The 18036-nt window shown below is 42.3% G+C and overlaps 1 protein-coding gene across 2 annotated transcripts in view; it reads left to right on the top strand.

Annotated features, from left to right (window-relative positions):
* Window positions 1-4710, top strand: part of arhgap32a (Rho GTPase activating protein 32a) — a 30229-nt gene extending 25519 nt beyond the window's left edge. For both annotated transcript variants that reach the window (XM_073483054.1, XM_073483046.1), the window contains exons 19-22: window positions 87-238; window positions 411-485; window positions 597-1265; window positions 1446-4710. In XM_073483054.1, the coding sequence (XP_073339155.1) occupies window positions 87-238; window positions 411-485; window positions 597-1265; window positions 1446-3688 (3139 nt within the window). In that variant the 3' untranslated portion in view covers window positions 3689-4710. The remainder of the gene's footprint in view (window positions 1-86; window positions 239-410; window positions 486-596; window positions 1266-1445) is intronic.
* The last annotated feature ends 13326 nt before the right edge of the window (window positions 4711-18036 follow it).

Genomic DNA, 18036 nt, shown 5'->3' with positions numbered 1-18036 from the left:
TCTATTTTGTCTCCCCGTGTTTGAGGTAACTGGCACTTCTGTTGAAACAGGGAGTGTTGAAGGTGATTTGTCTCTGTGTGTTGTAGCAGCAGCAAGCGGCCTCCTTCTAAAGCTAAGAAGTCTCCTGTGGGGAACTGGCTCTCTTTCTTCCACCTGGGCAAGTCCCAGTCTGTGTCCAAACGTAAACTGAAGCGACACCCCAGCGAGCCTAACGAGATAAAGAGCATCGCACTGCCAGGTCAGATCACTGCTGCTGTTACACAGCCAGAATACATAAAGCCTCTGTGACTCTCCCAAGCTTTTATCTCTGTACTTTTTTAATGAACATGTTGATTTCTTCCGCTAATCTTTATAATTCGCTGTTTAAATATTAATTGTGAAAAATTAATTTGCTGTGAAAACATTGGCAGGTGGAAGAGGTGACAGTGGCACATTGCGCTCTACAAAAAGTGAGGAATCTCTCACCTCTTTGCACAATGTGGAAGGTAATTGTTCATTAATTATATAATCAATTCATTATTTAATAATATTAGACTATTATCTGGATTATTGACAGCTCAAGACTCTAAATATGCATGTGTTTGTTTCCATCCCAGGGGAACCTCCGAGTTACGCCCCCCGCAGACCTCGTTCCACTAGTGAGGCCCTTTCTGCCGCCTGTAGAGACGACTTACGCCACACCAGAAGTAAAGACGACTACAGAAACCACCCTCTGAATGAGACTCATAATGGTGCCGAGCGCGTCCGCACCGCAGCGTGTATCTCACCTCCGCACCAGGAGGACGAACTTGATCTTTGTCCGCCGGCTGCAGGTATCTCTAGTTTGGACTTTGACCCCATGTCTTTTCAGTTCAGCCCACCCTCAGGGACCCCTGGGCTGCAACACAACAAAGACGGAAACAAATGGAGGAAGAGTGCGGGGTGTTCGAGTGAATCGGAGCCCATCTCCTCTCCAAACAACAACATTAGCTGCTCTCCAGATATTAGTCCCGTTCTCAGTAAAGGTGGGAAGAAGGTCACCTCTAAGCCGATCTCTCCTAAACTCAGGAAGAAATCTTTTAAAACGCAAGCAGATGTTCAGAATGCATCCGCCTCTCCTCCTCCTCTTCCTACTTCGTCTCCCCCGGTGGAGAAGTGTGAAGCAAAACTGGCAGATGGAAAGGTGGCAAAAGCGCCCTACCCACACTGCAGCCCACTCAGCACAGCGAGCCAGGCGTCAGCCCTGACTGACCTCAGTCAGTCTGCGCAGAATCTGCCTGATCCAGGTCAGTACCACGCCTCTCTGACATTACACATAAGCTTTAATGTAAATAGTTAGTATCTATTTAAATAATAATGCATTCTGTAGTTTCTTATGAAAGCTTTTGTGTCTTGTCCCATCATGTCTTACCATAGCTTTGTTTGTCCTGTCATACTGTAGCGTTGTTTGTCTTATCCCTCCCCAGGAACAGATAGACTTATGAGTTCAGTATCTGTTCTCCCTCCTCACCCTCCCTTGACGAGTGCTGCCCGCAAGTTGGCGTTGGCTCTGGCTGAATCTGCCCAGAAGGCCAGCAGTGGCTCCCAGAGAAGACACAACGTCCCACCGTACCCTCTCCAGAGACAGGAAGCTCCTCACGCCCAGGACAGACCGCCCCGGCCCTCTGTCCTTGACCTTAAAGTGTACCCACAGGAGTACTGCGGCCCTCATGTCTGCTCTGCTTCACAGTGGCACACATCAGCGCACAGCCCTGTGGAGAGCCACTGCTGCCCTCATCCTGTTCATTTCCTACCTGCGCACCTCGACTTGGAGCCGTCGCAGGTCACTGATGGTCAGGAAAGCACTTGCAATTTTACACCCAATGTCAGCCCACTCGGGTCAGGGAGCTTGGATGAAGGCAGCGCTGAGAGGAGGGAGCGCAGGGAGGAAAAAGAGCTCATAGATGTCGCACAAGCTGAACCCACCTATCAGAGCGTTGGCGTTTCAACACCTACCCAACCTGTGTGCTCTGCTCAGAGCCCGTCAACTTCTCCTGTGTATGTGAACACCGACTCTATCAATGTGTTTAATTTCCGAGCTGTTCTGGCAGAAGCCTCCATGCCTGCCTCTATCGAAGAGGTCCTTCCACGTCAGTTACAGTCTTCCTCAACCCATTACTACAGCCCGGAGGAGGACAGACCTCGAGGCCTGGTTGAGGATGCCTACAGTAATCATCATCACCATCATCATCACCATCGGCCAGTTCAGACTGGACGAATTCCACGGCCTGATGCTCTGCCACCTCACCTTGTGGGGCCAAAGGGCTTGTACAGGCAGTCGTCTGAAAGCCGCTACAGCACTTTAGGGTTAAGGCACCCTTTGTCACCTCAGTACAGACGTTATCACAGAGACGAGCACCTTATCAGTGGCTGCCAAAGGCAACAAGGCCCGTGGCAGAGGTCAGAAGATAGAATCGTTGGGCACCCGGCCATCCGGAGGGCTCGCTCCTTTCATGCCCCTCAGATTAGTCACTACGAGCTGGCAGAGGCAGAAGTCCTGCCCCCTGACACCATGTTTTATGTCGAGGACAGCCCGGATGTGCCCTATCAGAGGCTGATTCAGACAGGCATCCACCCTGTTCGGCCGCAGTTGGACAACACACGTGCCGACTATCGTTACAGCCCCTACTCTGAAATGAATCCAACAGATGGCTTCCGCTATTATGTAGAGCCCTCCCGGCAAAGTGGTATCCGCCACAGTCAGTCTTACACCGTGAGATCCACAAGGGAAAGTGGACAATCAGATTACTACAACTACTCTCCGCGCCGTGTCCCACCTGTGAACAGGGAGCTTTACATAGAAAGCAGGGACACTGTTGTTTACGAGGCTAGAGACGCAGAAGTTTTTGAACGAGTCGTTTATCAACCAGTCAAGCAGGAGAGTAAATCCAGACGCACCAACGCCAGTCCAGCTGTGTCTCCTGCCGAGAGCCCTGTCTCGCCGACTGACGCAAGAAACAGAGACATAATGCACACGAGAAGCAAGTCAGATCCTGGAAACGGCTGCCTCCTCTCCAGCAACAGGACAGAAAATCAAAGTGTTGTGGTAGCTACATCCCCACCTTCCCTCAGGTCCCAACAGGCCGACCCTGAGGTCAGCAGGCAGCAGCAGTACGGTCACCGGTCGAGTGCCGAGCCAGGACCATCCAGGCGGATTCAGATCAAGCAGCAGCCGCCGCTTCGCAAAGTCCCCTCGCTTCCAGAACGGGGCTGTCCCAACCTCAAGAACATGGAGCACAATAACAGAAGCCATACACGAGGTCCCGACCAGGATAGACTGATGATGACCAACGCTGTCAACAGCTACTCTGCTATGGTGAAGCCCGGCATCCTCAGGAGACCGGGGAGGTCGCAGAGCACCAGAGAAAATCGCCACCACTATTATCACCACCCCAAATCCCCTCAGGATCCTGAACATCTGGCATCCTTTTCCACTCAGCCCAACAGAAGGACTCAGAGCACTAAAGTCAGACCCACACAATACGACCACATGGAGGGGTATTACGCAGCACCCAGACCTAAACCCACAAGATCCAGTAAAGCTGGGGCCGGATATGTGCCTGGCCAGGGCTGCATGTCCCCCCGCGGGCACAGACTGCTGTCCAAGGCTCTGGGTCACGAGGCGTTTTATCATGCTGCACTGAGATCAGAGGCCGGGGTCTACGACTGATTCTGACCACTGGTTTTATCTGATTCCACATCGGGGCCAAAGGAGAACAGCACTTTATCCTCTGCCAGACCAACAGACTGTTGTGTTGAAAGTGTGTTTGTTTTAACCTTCAGGAGCTGCTAAAAAGTGTGAAGTGAGGCTGCTGCTGGGCATCATACTGTCGCCACCGCTGGTAGTTTCATAATTTTGCTTTTTGGAGGGAGCTCAAAGGGAACAAGTGAATCATATGCAGATATTGTCTTAAAAGATTTGGAGAGGCATGGTTGAGGAAATGACGGCTTATATATTTTATTTAATGTCTAAAACAGCAAGAGATGAAAAGCTAAAGTAACTGGTTTTATTATATGATTTCAGTATAGGAATGTGTATAAAATAACATTCATTTTAAATGTATTATATTTGTATAAATAACACACCGCTAACATGTGGCCAACGTACTGTACATTTTGTTTTCTATTCTAGTCTGCTCAGACTTCAACAAGCACTTTTGAGGATAACTGTGTATGAAACACATTGTCTTAACGTGGTGTACATGAAGCCTCTTGATATACAGTATATATATTTTTTTCTGTAAGAAACAGCTTGCTTTGAATCATCGTACATACTAAAATAGCACTTTTGGGGGGTGAAATGGATGATACTGTAACCTCAAGGTTTCTAATATTTTTCGCTTGTTTTCTTTATCACACATTGTATATCGCAATCTTAAAAATAACAATGATGAATTCTGTTAAGGTCAAAGCTACTGTGGAGAAATATGCTAGACATACAGTCAATGCAAATCAGCGCATTCAGTTAGGTGAAAAAGGTGTATTTTGTATTGCATTGTGGTTTTGTCACAAAAATGAAAATTTCTCTCCTCTTTTAGGGAACTTTTAACAACGTGGTGTTTTACATAAATTATGATGTTGTTTTATTCATTAAAGATGCTATTTCAAATCCAAACATGTAGATGAGGATATTCTGTTAAGACATGTTATTTTAGTGAGAGTCTTAAAAAAATAAAGATATATTATATCAGTTATTATAGTTGATGAACTCTTTTGTCATTGGTGTATTTTAGAGGAGAGAAATGGAGATGTACATGAAGCTTTTTGTAATATATCAGCTTAAAAGGTGCAATATTTAAGAATTGGCCACCTGATAAAGTCACACTCAAAACAAATAGGCGGCAGCACGTCAACAGTAACCGCTAACTGCTTACTGTAGCTGCTGTTAGCTGGTTATATCAGTTAGCCATGCAGCTAGTGGTCCAGACTGGGAGCTTGAAGCACTTTGAGAGTGTTGGTGTTTACACCGCTAGCACGGGAGCTTTGGACTGAGAGGGGCTGTGGCTAGCAGGGTAGCATGCTAACCTCAGTAGATACCTCTGGAACACAATACATAGATGTCATAACATTAAAGTTATTTCTTCACCTTCTGTTGATAATTTTGGAATATTTTCAACTAAAATTCTTACGTATTGCACCTTTAAAAGAAAATTGCACTGTTTTAGCATTGCCCCTGACTAACATTCTCGCGTTGGACAAAAATATGAACAAACTTTTCAACTTACCCCCCCCCCCTCCGAGCATTTCCCTGCGGTATTACCGTTAGCATCGCTGCTGTAAACACAGTGTTAGCATCATGGCTACCGCTAGCAGCAAACACTGATCTCAGTGCTGTGAATAATGATATTAATAAGTAGGCAGGTTCTGTTACTTACTGATCTAGCCAAAGTCCCACTGGTAAAAAGAAAAACACATACCAGCGAGGGAACAGACTTTGACACAGCACCAGAGCGCACTCTATTAAGCTAATGCCCATCTGTTCACTGTTGTTTCACCTCGGTATCAAAACTCTCCCTTTTTCGCCTTCTTTGCCTCCTGCATCAATGACTTTCAATCAGTGGGATAATGACCGGGGAACACAATGCCTTCTTCCTGTTTTGGTTGCAAAATGGCAGACGTGCTTCCTTTGTGCCATTATGCTGCCTTCATTTTTGCGGGGGAAAAAATCCATCAAGGTGGGCAGGCCGAGTAGCATATTGAAAGCGAGGTTCATAGGGAACCAATCTATACGCGGATGGTGTCATTTTTCAGCCATTACACTTTGCAATTTCTACTTACTTCAGACTGATAAGTTGAAGCAAACAAGTTCTCTACTTAGATTTCACAGCATCTTCAGAATCCCTTCAAAATGTCCTTTAACTATGTGGATGGGAAAATATTCCATCTGTTACACGATACAAACGATTTTAGCCCATTTTCCAAGTTACGATTCAAGCAGGTTGCCTTCTTTGTTTTGATTTGGAAACAGATGCAACTTTGAAAAGTGGTTATTAAAAATTCTCATTCAACCAACGGAGTATTTTTCACCCAGATGGTTTGAAGAGTCTTGGGAGTCTGGACATACCTTCAGAACAACGGTAAGTGTTTTTTAAATTACCTTCTGGCTTAAAACATTGCCAGTAAATTATCTTCCAGAGAAACTGGATACCTCAGATGAATGCTAAAGGGGGCTCGAGTGCTTTTCCCTTCTCAGATTGTTTGATTTGAATATTATTGTGGCATTGAGAGGTAATACTGGTATAGAAAAACACAAATTAAATGTATGTATCGAACATCTTGCGACTTGACCCCCAGGTTGGAGGGGCTCCTGCTCGTCACCACCAGGTGGCACTGTAACACTGCAGGCATGAGAAGGCTCCAGATTGCATTCAGGGGGGAGATCACAGACTTTGATTTGCTTCTCAGACACCTCATATCTGCTCAGAAACATTGCAGAGGATTTTTCCTGTATTACTATTTGTGTTACTTTTGAAGTTTTTGGTGGAGGTGTTTTTGGAAAGAAGAGCCTCGATTTGAGGGAGAAACATTCATTCCGATCCCTCCAGTTGGCTTTGGCAGTGACCTCGGCTGAAGATGACACGCTCTGAAAAACGAGCGTGAGGCTATTCCTCACACAACATAAGCTTACTGCTATAGAAAGCACATCCAATCACGGTTTCAAGCGAGTTGAGTGGCTGGAGGGATAATGGGCCAAGGTTGTCCCAAGTGCCTTGGGAATTGTTGCTTTGTTAGAAATTATTAAAGTGTTCCTCCTCAGATCAAAACAGCCGCCCATTCACAGCTGAGTGAAAGGCTTGGTCTGTGGCAAAAACCATTAAGAGAGCCCGTGGACTGTCTCCTGGCAGCTCTGCATTGCTCCTGGAGCAGCGAGCCATTGTTTATTCATCGCCGCATTGGCATTCAAAGTGCATCCTCACTGTTCTCTCTCATAACCAACAAGTTGCAATTTTTATGCATGTGAAGGTTGAAGGCAAATTATTTATGGGAGACTGGACCTGAGGAAAGAGACCGGCCTGTAGCAAAATGGTTTACGTTGAGAGCAATCCTTTTCTATAGGCTATTGAATTCGCCAGATCACAGCAAGATATGCATGTATTATTCAGCATTTCAGAGAGAGAGAATTGTTGCCCTGCTAGACAGCCATCTGCTTTTTGGACATTGTGATGCATTTGAGACATGCTACCTTTCAGGATCAGGTTAAAGTCTTATTTTTCAGCTGGGGGCAAATGAAATGAGTGGAGAAAAAAAGTGTGTGTGTGTGTGTGGAGGGGGCTCTCCGGTGGTTCTCGCCTCCCCTCGATGCAGTTTTAAAGTAAGACAATCTGAGAAGAAATTGCGTGCACTTGTCTCGATGTGTCTGAATTGGCAGAAATGTAGCGCGAGTCGAGGTTCAGCTGCAAAGGGAAGGAACTTTCACCTGTGTGAGAAATTATTCAAGAACATCTGCTGCCGTCCAGATGCGGAGATGGGATGTGTGAGGCGTGTGGTGCCAAACACCAGCAGCTGCAAGGTGAAAGGACTGTCACCTCTCAAGGGGCAGGTGATCTGCGCGATAATAGTCGCCCCGCACACTTGAGGAGATGACTCTTGAGAATTGAACAAAATTGTGCATTATAGACTCTTTACATTCTGGGGGAACAATTTAATCCTTAATGGTTCTGACTGTGACTGCAGTCTGCAGATCTATTATGGCAGGAGCTGTGTTTCTCTGGTTCACGGCACTTTAGTGGCTCCATAAAGAACCATTTTTGGTTGTTCATTACAGTGTAATGTTCCATTACAAAACATTATTGGAACTTTATGAATGTACACTTCCTCGTTGCTTCTTTGATGCATCTTGACTGTGAAGTGCAGAGCATATTTGAATAGTAAAATGGTGCAGCAGGAGCCTTAACAAGATCCTGCCGAGGCTTATTTTGGAGTTCATATCGGTCTAAATACGGGCTGATTTTCCCCCCTCTTTTGAATACGTATTAAGAAATATTGTCTTTTAAATTGCTGCCACTGTATATAGATGACACCGTGTGATGGCCTGAAATTGTGCCTTTAAAATAGAAGGTATTGGCGAGCACATAAAGCACAGCTTATAATGAGCTAAAGCATCCTTTTTTTGGTGCTTCTCCTCGTTGCAGTGACAGAGGAGAAGTCTGATCCGCACTCTGCCTTCCTGGCTCGGTGCCACTTTGTCCTCGGTGTTGACGGTTAGGAGATGAGCTTCACAAGAGCTAAACAAGTAGGTTAGGTAGAGTAGAGTTAGGAGAAGTTGCCGCTGCCTTCTGTGCCGTAGTTACCAGCGTATTTTCAGATTTTGTATCCTTCCAATGCGTGTTTGTGTTGCCAACGATAAGAGAAAGAAAGATCATCTCTGGCTCACTTAATTACCTAGTTAACATGACAATGGATTCTAATTTAATTACAGCAACCAAGAGAACCTTGTTAGTACCAATTAGGTAGGTTGCCATGGGCAGTGATATATTTTTTATTCATGTGTATCATGCTTTTTGAAATAAAAAATCAGCTGCTTTTTAGAGGGAGCACTGGAGGAGAGCTTAGTGATTGAATAAGTGATTAGACCGCAGGTCTACACAAAGGCTCCTCACTTGCAGTAATGGCTGCCTATTAAGGCTCAGTTTTTTAATTTGACATTCACATGCATATCAAAGTGACTGAGCAACTAGACGACTGTGTGCTGGCCCATACAATGCAAGGCTCAGTTTGTGTTGCAAATAATGCTCTTGACCTTTAACTGATGAATAATAGCCTGAGAAACAGAATGTAATTATCCGAGGCATTACAGTTGGTTCAAAAGGTAACCACCAGTTGAATAAGCTTTAGCAAACGTGAATCCATTCGGGGGATTCGCTTGTAAATGATACATCTGTTAGTTTGGGGTGGGGGGCATGGCTCCACCACGCTGAATACAGTTTGATGATTTTGATTTTTGTTGCAAAATTTAAAAGCGTAAGGCTTCACTGATGAGAGAATGGGAACAAAAGACAAACAATTCATCAGGTTCCAGGGAACAGAGAGTGGGTTTTATCTGTTAAAATAAGAATAATAAAAAGAGCTCCCATCTGGATCACTGAGCATTTCGTGTGACCATCAGATGAGAGGCCAGAGTAAACAAGCGCACGCTCGGTTGCTGTGCAGACTCAAAGGATTCGCTGTTGCTAATGTTCTGCCACTGTCTGCTGCAGGTGGACGTACTCTACTCATTTATGGTTAGTCACTGCAGGGTTCATACACAGATCCCCTCCACACATTAATTAAGGCATGCATAACAATTCACTAATGTGCGTCCGACATGGTTTATACAGAACAAAATGCGTAATTTCTACAAAACCCTTAAAATGCTACACATTTCTTCTCCCTCATTAAATTCACAAATACGCAATGTCTTCTTCTTCTTCACCATAAAGTCTGTTCTCAGTGTATGTGCACTGGAGGCGTCAAATTTCCACACCACACTTGTGTACGCTGAATATTTGGACCAAGATTGGCTTCCAAACTATTGGTGATGTCACAGATCATGCTCACAGTCCCGCCTATTAAAGTCAGATTACACTTTCAACAGATTCATGTAGAAACAGCCTCCTTGTGTCAAACTCTGCACTGTGAAGCTCAGACATTCAACTGCAGGAACAAGAAGAAAAACACATTTTGACTGGAGGGGGACTTTTGAAAAAAGTTTAAAGGGAAATCCAAGTCTTTTCAAACCTGGGTCCTGCATGTGTTTGTGTGTGAATGATTCATACTTACCAAAAATGTTGGAATCAGTCCAGCAGATCGCCTCAGCTGGCGGCCACAACACGACTGCAATCACACCTATCCTGCTTCGGCGGCACGTGAGCGTCGTGGCACATCTTGCTTTTCATTTCAGCAATCTCAAGTCTTGCCTTTTTTTTTTTACTTAGACCTGAAAGCTGGTGTCATAGACATCATACCAGTGTTTCACTGCAGTTCTAATGTCTGCATCTGTAGATATGACACAGACATGAAAAGAGAAGACACAACAGGTGAAAGGCAGCATTTTTCTAGTGCAATCTTTTTCTTTCTCTTCCTCTCTCCCCTTTTACCACAGGTAAAGAAAAACCCAGGGAAAACCCTGTAGAAAAAGATAGGGCTGGCAGCTTTGTGTGGACAGACGTGAGCTGCAGAAGTTCAGCAACGCGGCCGTCACGAACTCAAGCAGGATGTACGTCTCAGCTGTGACGCAGTCTGTCAAAGTAACGTCCACTTTAAGTGCTTGTTTTTGCCAATGACAGGCTGAAGTTGTTATTTGATGTGTCTGACAACATCACAGAAACGATTCCTACAGAGATAGACCTTTGTGTTAAATAATGAGGTCATTTAACCAGAAACACAAGTCAGAGTTGGAGATCGGAGTTCAAGTTTAACTTGTACACACAATGTCCCGGGAGAGGGATCCCTCCTCTGTGGCTCTTCCTGAGGCGTCTTCGTTTTCCCTACTCTAATCAAGGGTCTGAGGACAAAGGATGTCGTTGTACAGATTGTCCACTGAGGTAATGTGATTGTGATTTTAAGCTATATAAATAAAATCAATTTGATTTGACCAAGGGGAACTTCATGGTCATTGCTTTGCAAGATTTCAGAGCGAGACTGTCTTTGAATAAAACTCGTGTTTGTAAAGAGGATCTTTCTCTTGAACATGAAGATCTATCTCTGTCGGGATCGTTTCTGTAATGTCGTCGGAGCACTTTTAGTGGATGTAACTTTGACAGTCAGATTTGCCCCAAAGGATTACATTGCAGTGACAGCAGCCATGTCGTGGCTGCCAGCTGAGGCTCATTCGTCTACACGCTAGGGCCCAGATTTTAAAATGCCGGGATTCTTCTTTTTTATTTTAACCATTGTGTTTTCAAGGTTAGGAATATGGTTTAATTTGAATATAGTTTTTGGTTTTCTACAGTTTACTATCAAAAGCTGTCAGTGACAGACAGGTAAGATGCCGCACAGGGCTTAAAAAATGATGTTAGAAAGTGAAAATTCTATCTGAGCAGAAAAGCAATTACATCTGCGCTCATTTAACCGACCAGAACAGGGAGCCTCGCTCGCTTCAGGCTCCACCTTATGTAATTTCAAGAGTGTTTAATTTATGCATTTAAGACCTCAATTTAATTTCTACGTTAAGAAACAAAGCATGCCCAGATCTAATTTATCTTTCTGACATGCCCTTTATAAATTAGACTAAATCAAATATGCTTTAGGGTGGAGGCGGAAATGTTTTCTCAAAGTTCTTCCCCGCTACCACCGACGTCCTGCACGTGCACGTGTAGGTCACACTGCTAAAAATTACCTAATTACACAACCTCCCCCATGTGTTGTTTAGGTTGCATGCTTTCTCCATAATTTAGATTATATAAATAAGGTTTGTGGTGAGCTCGTCCTCCAGACCTCATCTTATGAGTTACTGCTCTAATGGTCTTCAATAAGAAATCTCTTCTGCTCTTAATTAGAGGTAAATAATGCGGACGTGGATCAGCTTCATGCAGAAATTCAACAAATTTCCCTGAATGTTTTCTTTCATACAGAGCAAAACAAACCCCTTTGCATTTGGAGCAGGAAGTGACTGTCTTGAAGGGCCTAATGATGTGTTTAAAGGTAATTATCAAAATAATTGGAGAACTTTGTTCATTCTCACGTTTGTTATAATCACTCTGAGGCCAAAAATAAAATTCTATGAATAACACAATATTCTTGGTACTACTATTCCTCAAAATACTAATTAACCGTTGTAGAAAAAGTCTGTTCCATCTTGTTTCCATTAACTTGTCTCTTTTGTTCTTCTCTGTACACATTTTTCTTGTTTCAGTAGCTCAGTTTTCTTTTGTTCGCATCACAATGACATGGTGAGAGTGCGCTAACACTGGGTACTTACTACATCTCAGGCTCAGGCTTTCATGTCTTAAAATGAATACCCAGTGATAGCACGAGAATTATGCTTTAGATGATGATGGCTTTCCTCCGTCTCCCCGTGCCTTCTCTCACGCTGCATTTGCAGCTGCGATCTGAACTGTCGTGTGCATGTAAACTCAGCGAAGATGTGGGGAGATGACCACGCAGACAAACTCCGCTCAGCAAAACCTGAATCCTTTGCACAGCTGAACAAATTAAGTGAATACGAAACATTTCTGTGTATTCGTCCATGAACCTATCCAGTATTTCTTAATCAGTGCGGGCCTACAAAGACTTTTGACATCTTACCTTAGAAATGCCCTAAGAATATATCTTATTATAGCAAAAAACAAATAAAAACAAACTCAAGCCACAGTGGAGTCATACAACTTTTAAACCCACCAGTGTTTCCAAGTTGTATTGATGTTGCCGCTGTTGTATTGAAAACAACCAAATGGCTTTGTGCTTGCCTCCGAGCCGAGCAGCTACCAGCAACACAGCACACGCTGCGTTTGTTACCAATATTCTGTTAAGAAATGATCAACACCACTTTAGAAATAAAAGAGAAGAAAGCAGTACCTTCACTGAAGAGGGGAAGTGAAATTGTCCTAATTTTATACAGAGTAAGACTAAGTACATAATTAGAGCATTGCTTCTCGCAACAGGTAACTTCAGCAGGGTGTGGGTGTCATTATTCAGAAACCATTACAGTGTGCGGTCATCACATACCTCGTAAAGACACGTCAAAACAGAAAACTATTGTCAGTTTGAGGCTAGCTGGTGAGAAAGCTAAACAGGCCCATTGTTTCCCCATTTCATCCGGTTTCATAGAATTAAAAACCAATTCGATCTTCCAACTACTTTGTAATATGGCTCCTACACCACATAAGAATGAAGAAGCTAACTAGCTAAAAGCTATCCCTACCTGTTACCCTACCTGCAATTCACACATAATTACACCAGCTCCTTAGTACAACTTGATCAGAGCTGAAGAAGAAGTTTGTACTGGGTACATTATCTAAATGTTTTTTTAGGTTGTAAGGTCTTTGAGAACCGCTAAAGTCATTTTAAAGAGGCATTGCACACCTTATATATTGGTTGTAAAGTATGGCTGAGGTGCCTTAAAGGGGCTTTATGTTACAATTTGTAGCATTTTACATGTATCAATCGTTTTTTTCAATCGACGAGATTGTACCGTGACGTATTAGCTCCTGTCTCTTTACCCCAGTGTGCTCCGACTGGTCATTTCTCACAGGCCTGAGCAGGCACCGCCCACCGTGTTACAGCATCAGCTCTGTGGATGTACAGACGTGCTGGGGGCCTGGCTGAGAGTGCGTTGTGCGTTCCTGGCTTCATGCGCCACTGAGCAGCGTCCACCGTGTCCAGTAGTAATAGGTCCATGGCTTAGCCGAATAGCATCTGACTCTAGGGGAGTTCATATGACTTTCAGATGGTTGTAAGCAACTTTACAGAATGTGCATTTAATTTAAGATTGTAGTACAAATGGGCAAGAACAGATGAAGAAACACAAACACATTTTCTTGTACTGCGCCATTTAGGTTGTCTAAACAAAGAGCACAATGGCCTCTTGAAGTATTTTTAGCTTTAATGTAAAATATGTGAGAATCATTAATAACCATTATTATTACAACTTCTAATTCTGTAATACAGTTTAGCTGAGTACCTTCAAACCTTTTCTTTTAATCACCCGACTGACTGTTCCTGTAGTCAGTCACTGCTCTCTGTCTTTGTGCGCCGCTGCATTGTGTTACTATCTCCAACTCTTATTTCAAAAGACAGCGACTGCAGCGGTTACAGAGCACGAAACAGATAATTCTTCTTCTTCTTTTTTTTTTTTTTAACTTATCCACATCTTCCTAAATGGAATTGAAATTAAGTGCAAGCTCATTCAAGCTGATGAACTTCATCCCATGATGCCTTTCTTTCCCTGTGTTTGAATTCAATGCCAATTTAATTAAAACATGTAACTTTTAATTACCTAACTGATTAATTTAATAAGTGAAAATAGACTCAGAGTGATAAATTATTGAGGTGGCAATGTTCCTGCAGCAACTCGCCGCCTCATGAAAAAGCTGCCTGTGACTGACTTCAAGGCTGTGTACAGGCATTTTTTATTTTTTTTTAAGACTGTAACAGGCTGTCCCACAAAAATAGAACACTTTCATATGCAGACAACAGAAACACGCTCACAAAAACATAAGTGAGAAAACATCCATCGAGGCGTTGCAGTGCATCAGAAGAAAGCCGGCTGACTAAATAAACTTGTAATGCAACAATAGCATTTTTTTTTTTACGGCTATCTCAAAAAGATAATCACGAACAGCTATCTGAGTGTTTCAAATTAAAAATCTACTTTAAATGAAAATTAATTATGCATCAACAATGCTAAAATACGATAGAAAGATTACATTCAGACGTCGCAGAATAGAAGATAAGAGGAGAAGATTGGGGAAATGTTTGCCTTGCTTATTGTATCTGGGTGGTGGCTATGAAGCGGAACATCAATGTAAATTTGGCAAGAAGAAAACTACGTCTTTTTTTTGCTTGTGCGGAACGAAGTCACCTTGAGATTTGGTTGAGGGAACTTCACAGGATGCTGCTCGAAGCTGAGGCTCAGCAGATAATTACAGATTTCCTGTCTCAAACACTTTTTTAACCTTTTTTGTTTTGGGCAGAGAAGGGTAAGATGAACCTGTTTGGTTTTTTTTGTTTTTTTTCTAATTAATCGCACCTAAACTTTCCACATCAACATCCAGCACATTTCCTCCCTCTGGTAAACATCAATCTCTGATTAAGTATCAGAGAATTAAACATCAAGCAGCAACATCGCTGACATTAGAGCCTATAGTGCTGTTCACAGCATCTTTCAGGTTTGGAGTTAATCACCTCACAAACACACGTCTCTTCTCCCTGACACTTTCATACAGGATTAACGGCGTGGTTGTGTGTGCTTTAATTAATGCAGATTTCTCTGGGTCATACTGTAGCAGTCGGAGATAATTGTGTTGTGGTTATCACAGGCTTCAGGTGCTTGTCCTTCATCATTGTTTGAAACAACTAGCTCATCTGTTTCAGGGAAAATGACTTGGCATTTCTCCCCCCCTAACGTTAATAGAAGACACTTTGATGATCAGAAAGAAGTCAGAAGATGTTTTCAACACACCCGTTAAGCTCGGCTCGGCTTGAGTTTGTCGGATTGGGTTTAGTTTTCGGGCTTTTTTTATTCCTTCGTGTGAAGTTCTTGTACAGGATTTCACAATTGCTTATTGACTTACTAAATTACAGTAAAAGTAAGTATGAAACACTAAACCACTGCTCACCTCATGTTAGCATAATTGTCGGCGTATATTTCAAAGCGCACATATCATCATGTGTTTGGAAGCATCTTCGCTGATTTTAACATCACCCTCGAGCTGCAATGATTAGTGGATTGAAAGAAAATGTGTTGACTGATTAATCATTTCAGTCATTTTTCAAGCAAAAATGGAAAATTTGCTGGTTCCAGCTTCTTAAATGTAGGGATTTGCTTCTTTTCTTTGCCATTTACGATACTAAACAAGTCTTTACATTTTAACTCTACATTTCTTCATGTTTCAATTCCAAGCCGCACTGTTGTCTGTTCAGGTTTTGGCACAAAAACCACTTTGACAGGGTTGGGGAAAGGTTGTGTTTGGCTTAAAGTACCTGGTTTTGTTGCCACAAACAGGACTGAAAAATGTCCCAACGGTTGCCTGGTTTTGGTCTCAAATGCTGAAAGTACAAAACACTAAATCCCATGCTCTGTCATTCCATATTAGCACAAGTGTCCTACCTGTAATGTCAGGTTTGTTTTTAATGATGAGCGGATATCCAAGTAAAAAGTCCAAAATCCAATAATCCGAAAAAAATAAATAAAAAGACAGGCAACAAAACAGTAATCCATGGAGCAAAAACCAAAAACAAAGTACAACACAGGAGAAACAAGAACAAAGCAGCCAAACCAATGAAGAGTGAAGGGAAAACACAGGCTTGGATACACATGGAGAGATTAACTAATGAGACACAGGTGTCCACGGAAAGAGGGCGGGAAACAGACAAAGACAGGAAGTGGAGAGTGAAACATGGCACAAGAAGAGGGTCAACTTTCAACATAAAACAGGAAATCGCAAACCTTAGTCTTACCCTCCTGAGTAAGAAGCCCATCTGAATGTTATAGTAATATATATGTAATAATATTTAACATATCTGTGGTTTGCAGAAATGTACAATAGCAGCATTTTATCCTCGCTGTTAAAGTCACTGTACACTGGACTGCACCATCTTTTATTACAGTAATAGAGCATATATATATTATGCAAACCAAATTAAACTTTTATAGTCATTTCTCTACTTTAGTGCTTCACAACCGCCTCCTGGATATGTGTTATTGTTGTTGCCAGGGGGTACATGGAACCTAAACAGGATAAATGGTGAAAATTGAATAGCCAAAAGTTAATAATTAAATAGTGAAATAGCTTTAAGCAACAGATAAACAGCTGAAATAATTGACTATAAGTAATGGATGATGCGTTCAGCGCGTGGTGGAAGCACAAATGCAAAATGAACCAGACTGAGCTTAATGTCCACTTCTATGTAATCAATAGTGTTGGTGTAAACAACCATTTAAAATCAATGCCAGTGAACACTGTCAATAAAGAACTACTTGAGTTCCTCTTAAAGGCCTGTGGGGGTCCATCCAAAAAAAAGTGTGACCATATTACATGATTAAAATTCAGTGATAAACATATACAGCGTTGGTGATGTGTCACCTAATGTGATAGAGATGTTTTTATTTTGTTTTCTATGGGAGTTAAAATTGAAACGGTGTTCAGAAATTGAGCCAAGGCGCTTGTGAAATGCCCTTCAGTCCATGCATTTTTAATTGCAGGTGGAGGCTTTGAAATTTTCTTTTCATTTGAAAAAGCGAGGTGTTACTTTACAACACTACAGGCTCTCCTTGGTCCACTTTAAGTTATTTGTCCATCGTTTAACTCCCTTTCTGCTGGGAATTAGGGAAGGTGGTTGCAGAAAATCTGAATGCCTTTGTCCATATTTATATTTTTCACATTTTAAGTCATTCATTTATAATAACATATGAACAACAGAACTGAGGAGCTTACTTCTCATGATCGTCCAGATGTACATACATGGAGACGGCATGTGGTCACAAATTACAAACAGAATCAAATAAAATCTGATCTTAGTGGTTTTACATACTCGGTCCATTTAGTCCAGATCTGATAAAACTTTTCTTTATTGAGGGAAAATGACAACTTTTCCATAATGTAGATCTAATGTACAATCCATTCCTCAATGGTGGGTGGATCTACTTTTAACCATTTTCTTGTTTTTGTCATTAATATTCCAATTTTAGAGCAAAATATATCGCCCAAATACATAGTTTCACATCTGAAAGAAGTGTTTACTCCAGATATATTATTTATACGTTTATGGATCTCTTCCCAATAACTTCTAATAACCTGGCAACTCCAGAAAATATTAGATTGATTGGCTCCATTAGTCCCACAAAGGCTCCAACAAGCACCCTGATGTCGTTTCTAGATGGGTGAACCCTCGCCATATGTTAGGCTTGTTTTTTTTTATCTTACATACAAACGCCTAAGTCTTCTGACGATATAAATAGCAGCACAGAAAAACCCTTAAGCTGTAAGGAATAAAAATGTAGTTTAAAAAGCTCCACACCAGAGGGATTTGTCCTCTTGTTAACGACTAAATCAGCCAATAAATAGGTAAATAAGAAATATACAAGTCCTTTAAGTGTTTGCGCTAAACAGGAGCGACATAGAGCGAGATAAGTGTGCAGACAGAGCCTGTTGCGTTTGCCTTTGTTCACCCACTATTTATTCCCACATCATTTAATTATACCTCAGCCAAGCCAAGTGCTACATGCCATCAATCTCAATCAATCAATTAGCCAACTAAACAAGCCATGCTCAGACATTCGTTCACTCTCAATTTCCCCATTGTGCTAATTACACTTAAACATGTCATTCCAAATTAAAATTGAACATTTAAATGGGATTAGTAGCATCTAACTGAAAC

The sequence above is a fragment of the Pagrus major genome, chromosome 2, assembly GCF_040436345.1.
Source record: "Pagrus major chromosome 2, Pma_NU_1.0".
Classification (NCBI taxonomy): domain Eukaryota; kingdom Metazoa; phylum Chordata; class Actinopteri; order Spariformes; family Sparidae; genus Pagrus; species Pagrus major.
Note: the sequence above shows the minus strand (reverse complement) of the source record. Positions and strands in the feature narration are given on the sequence as shown.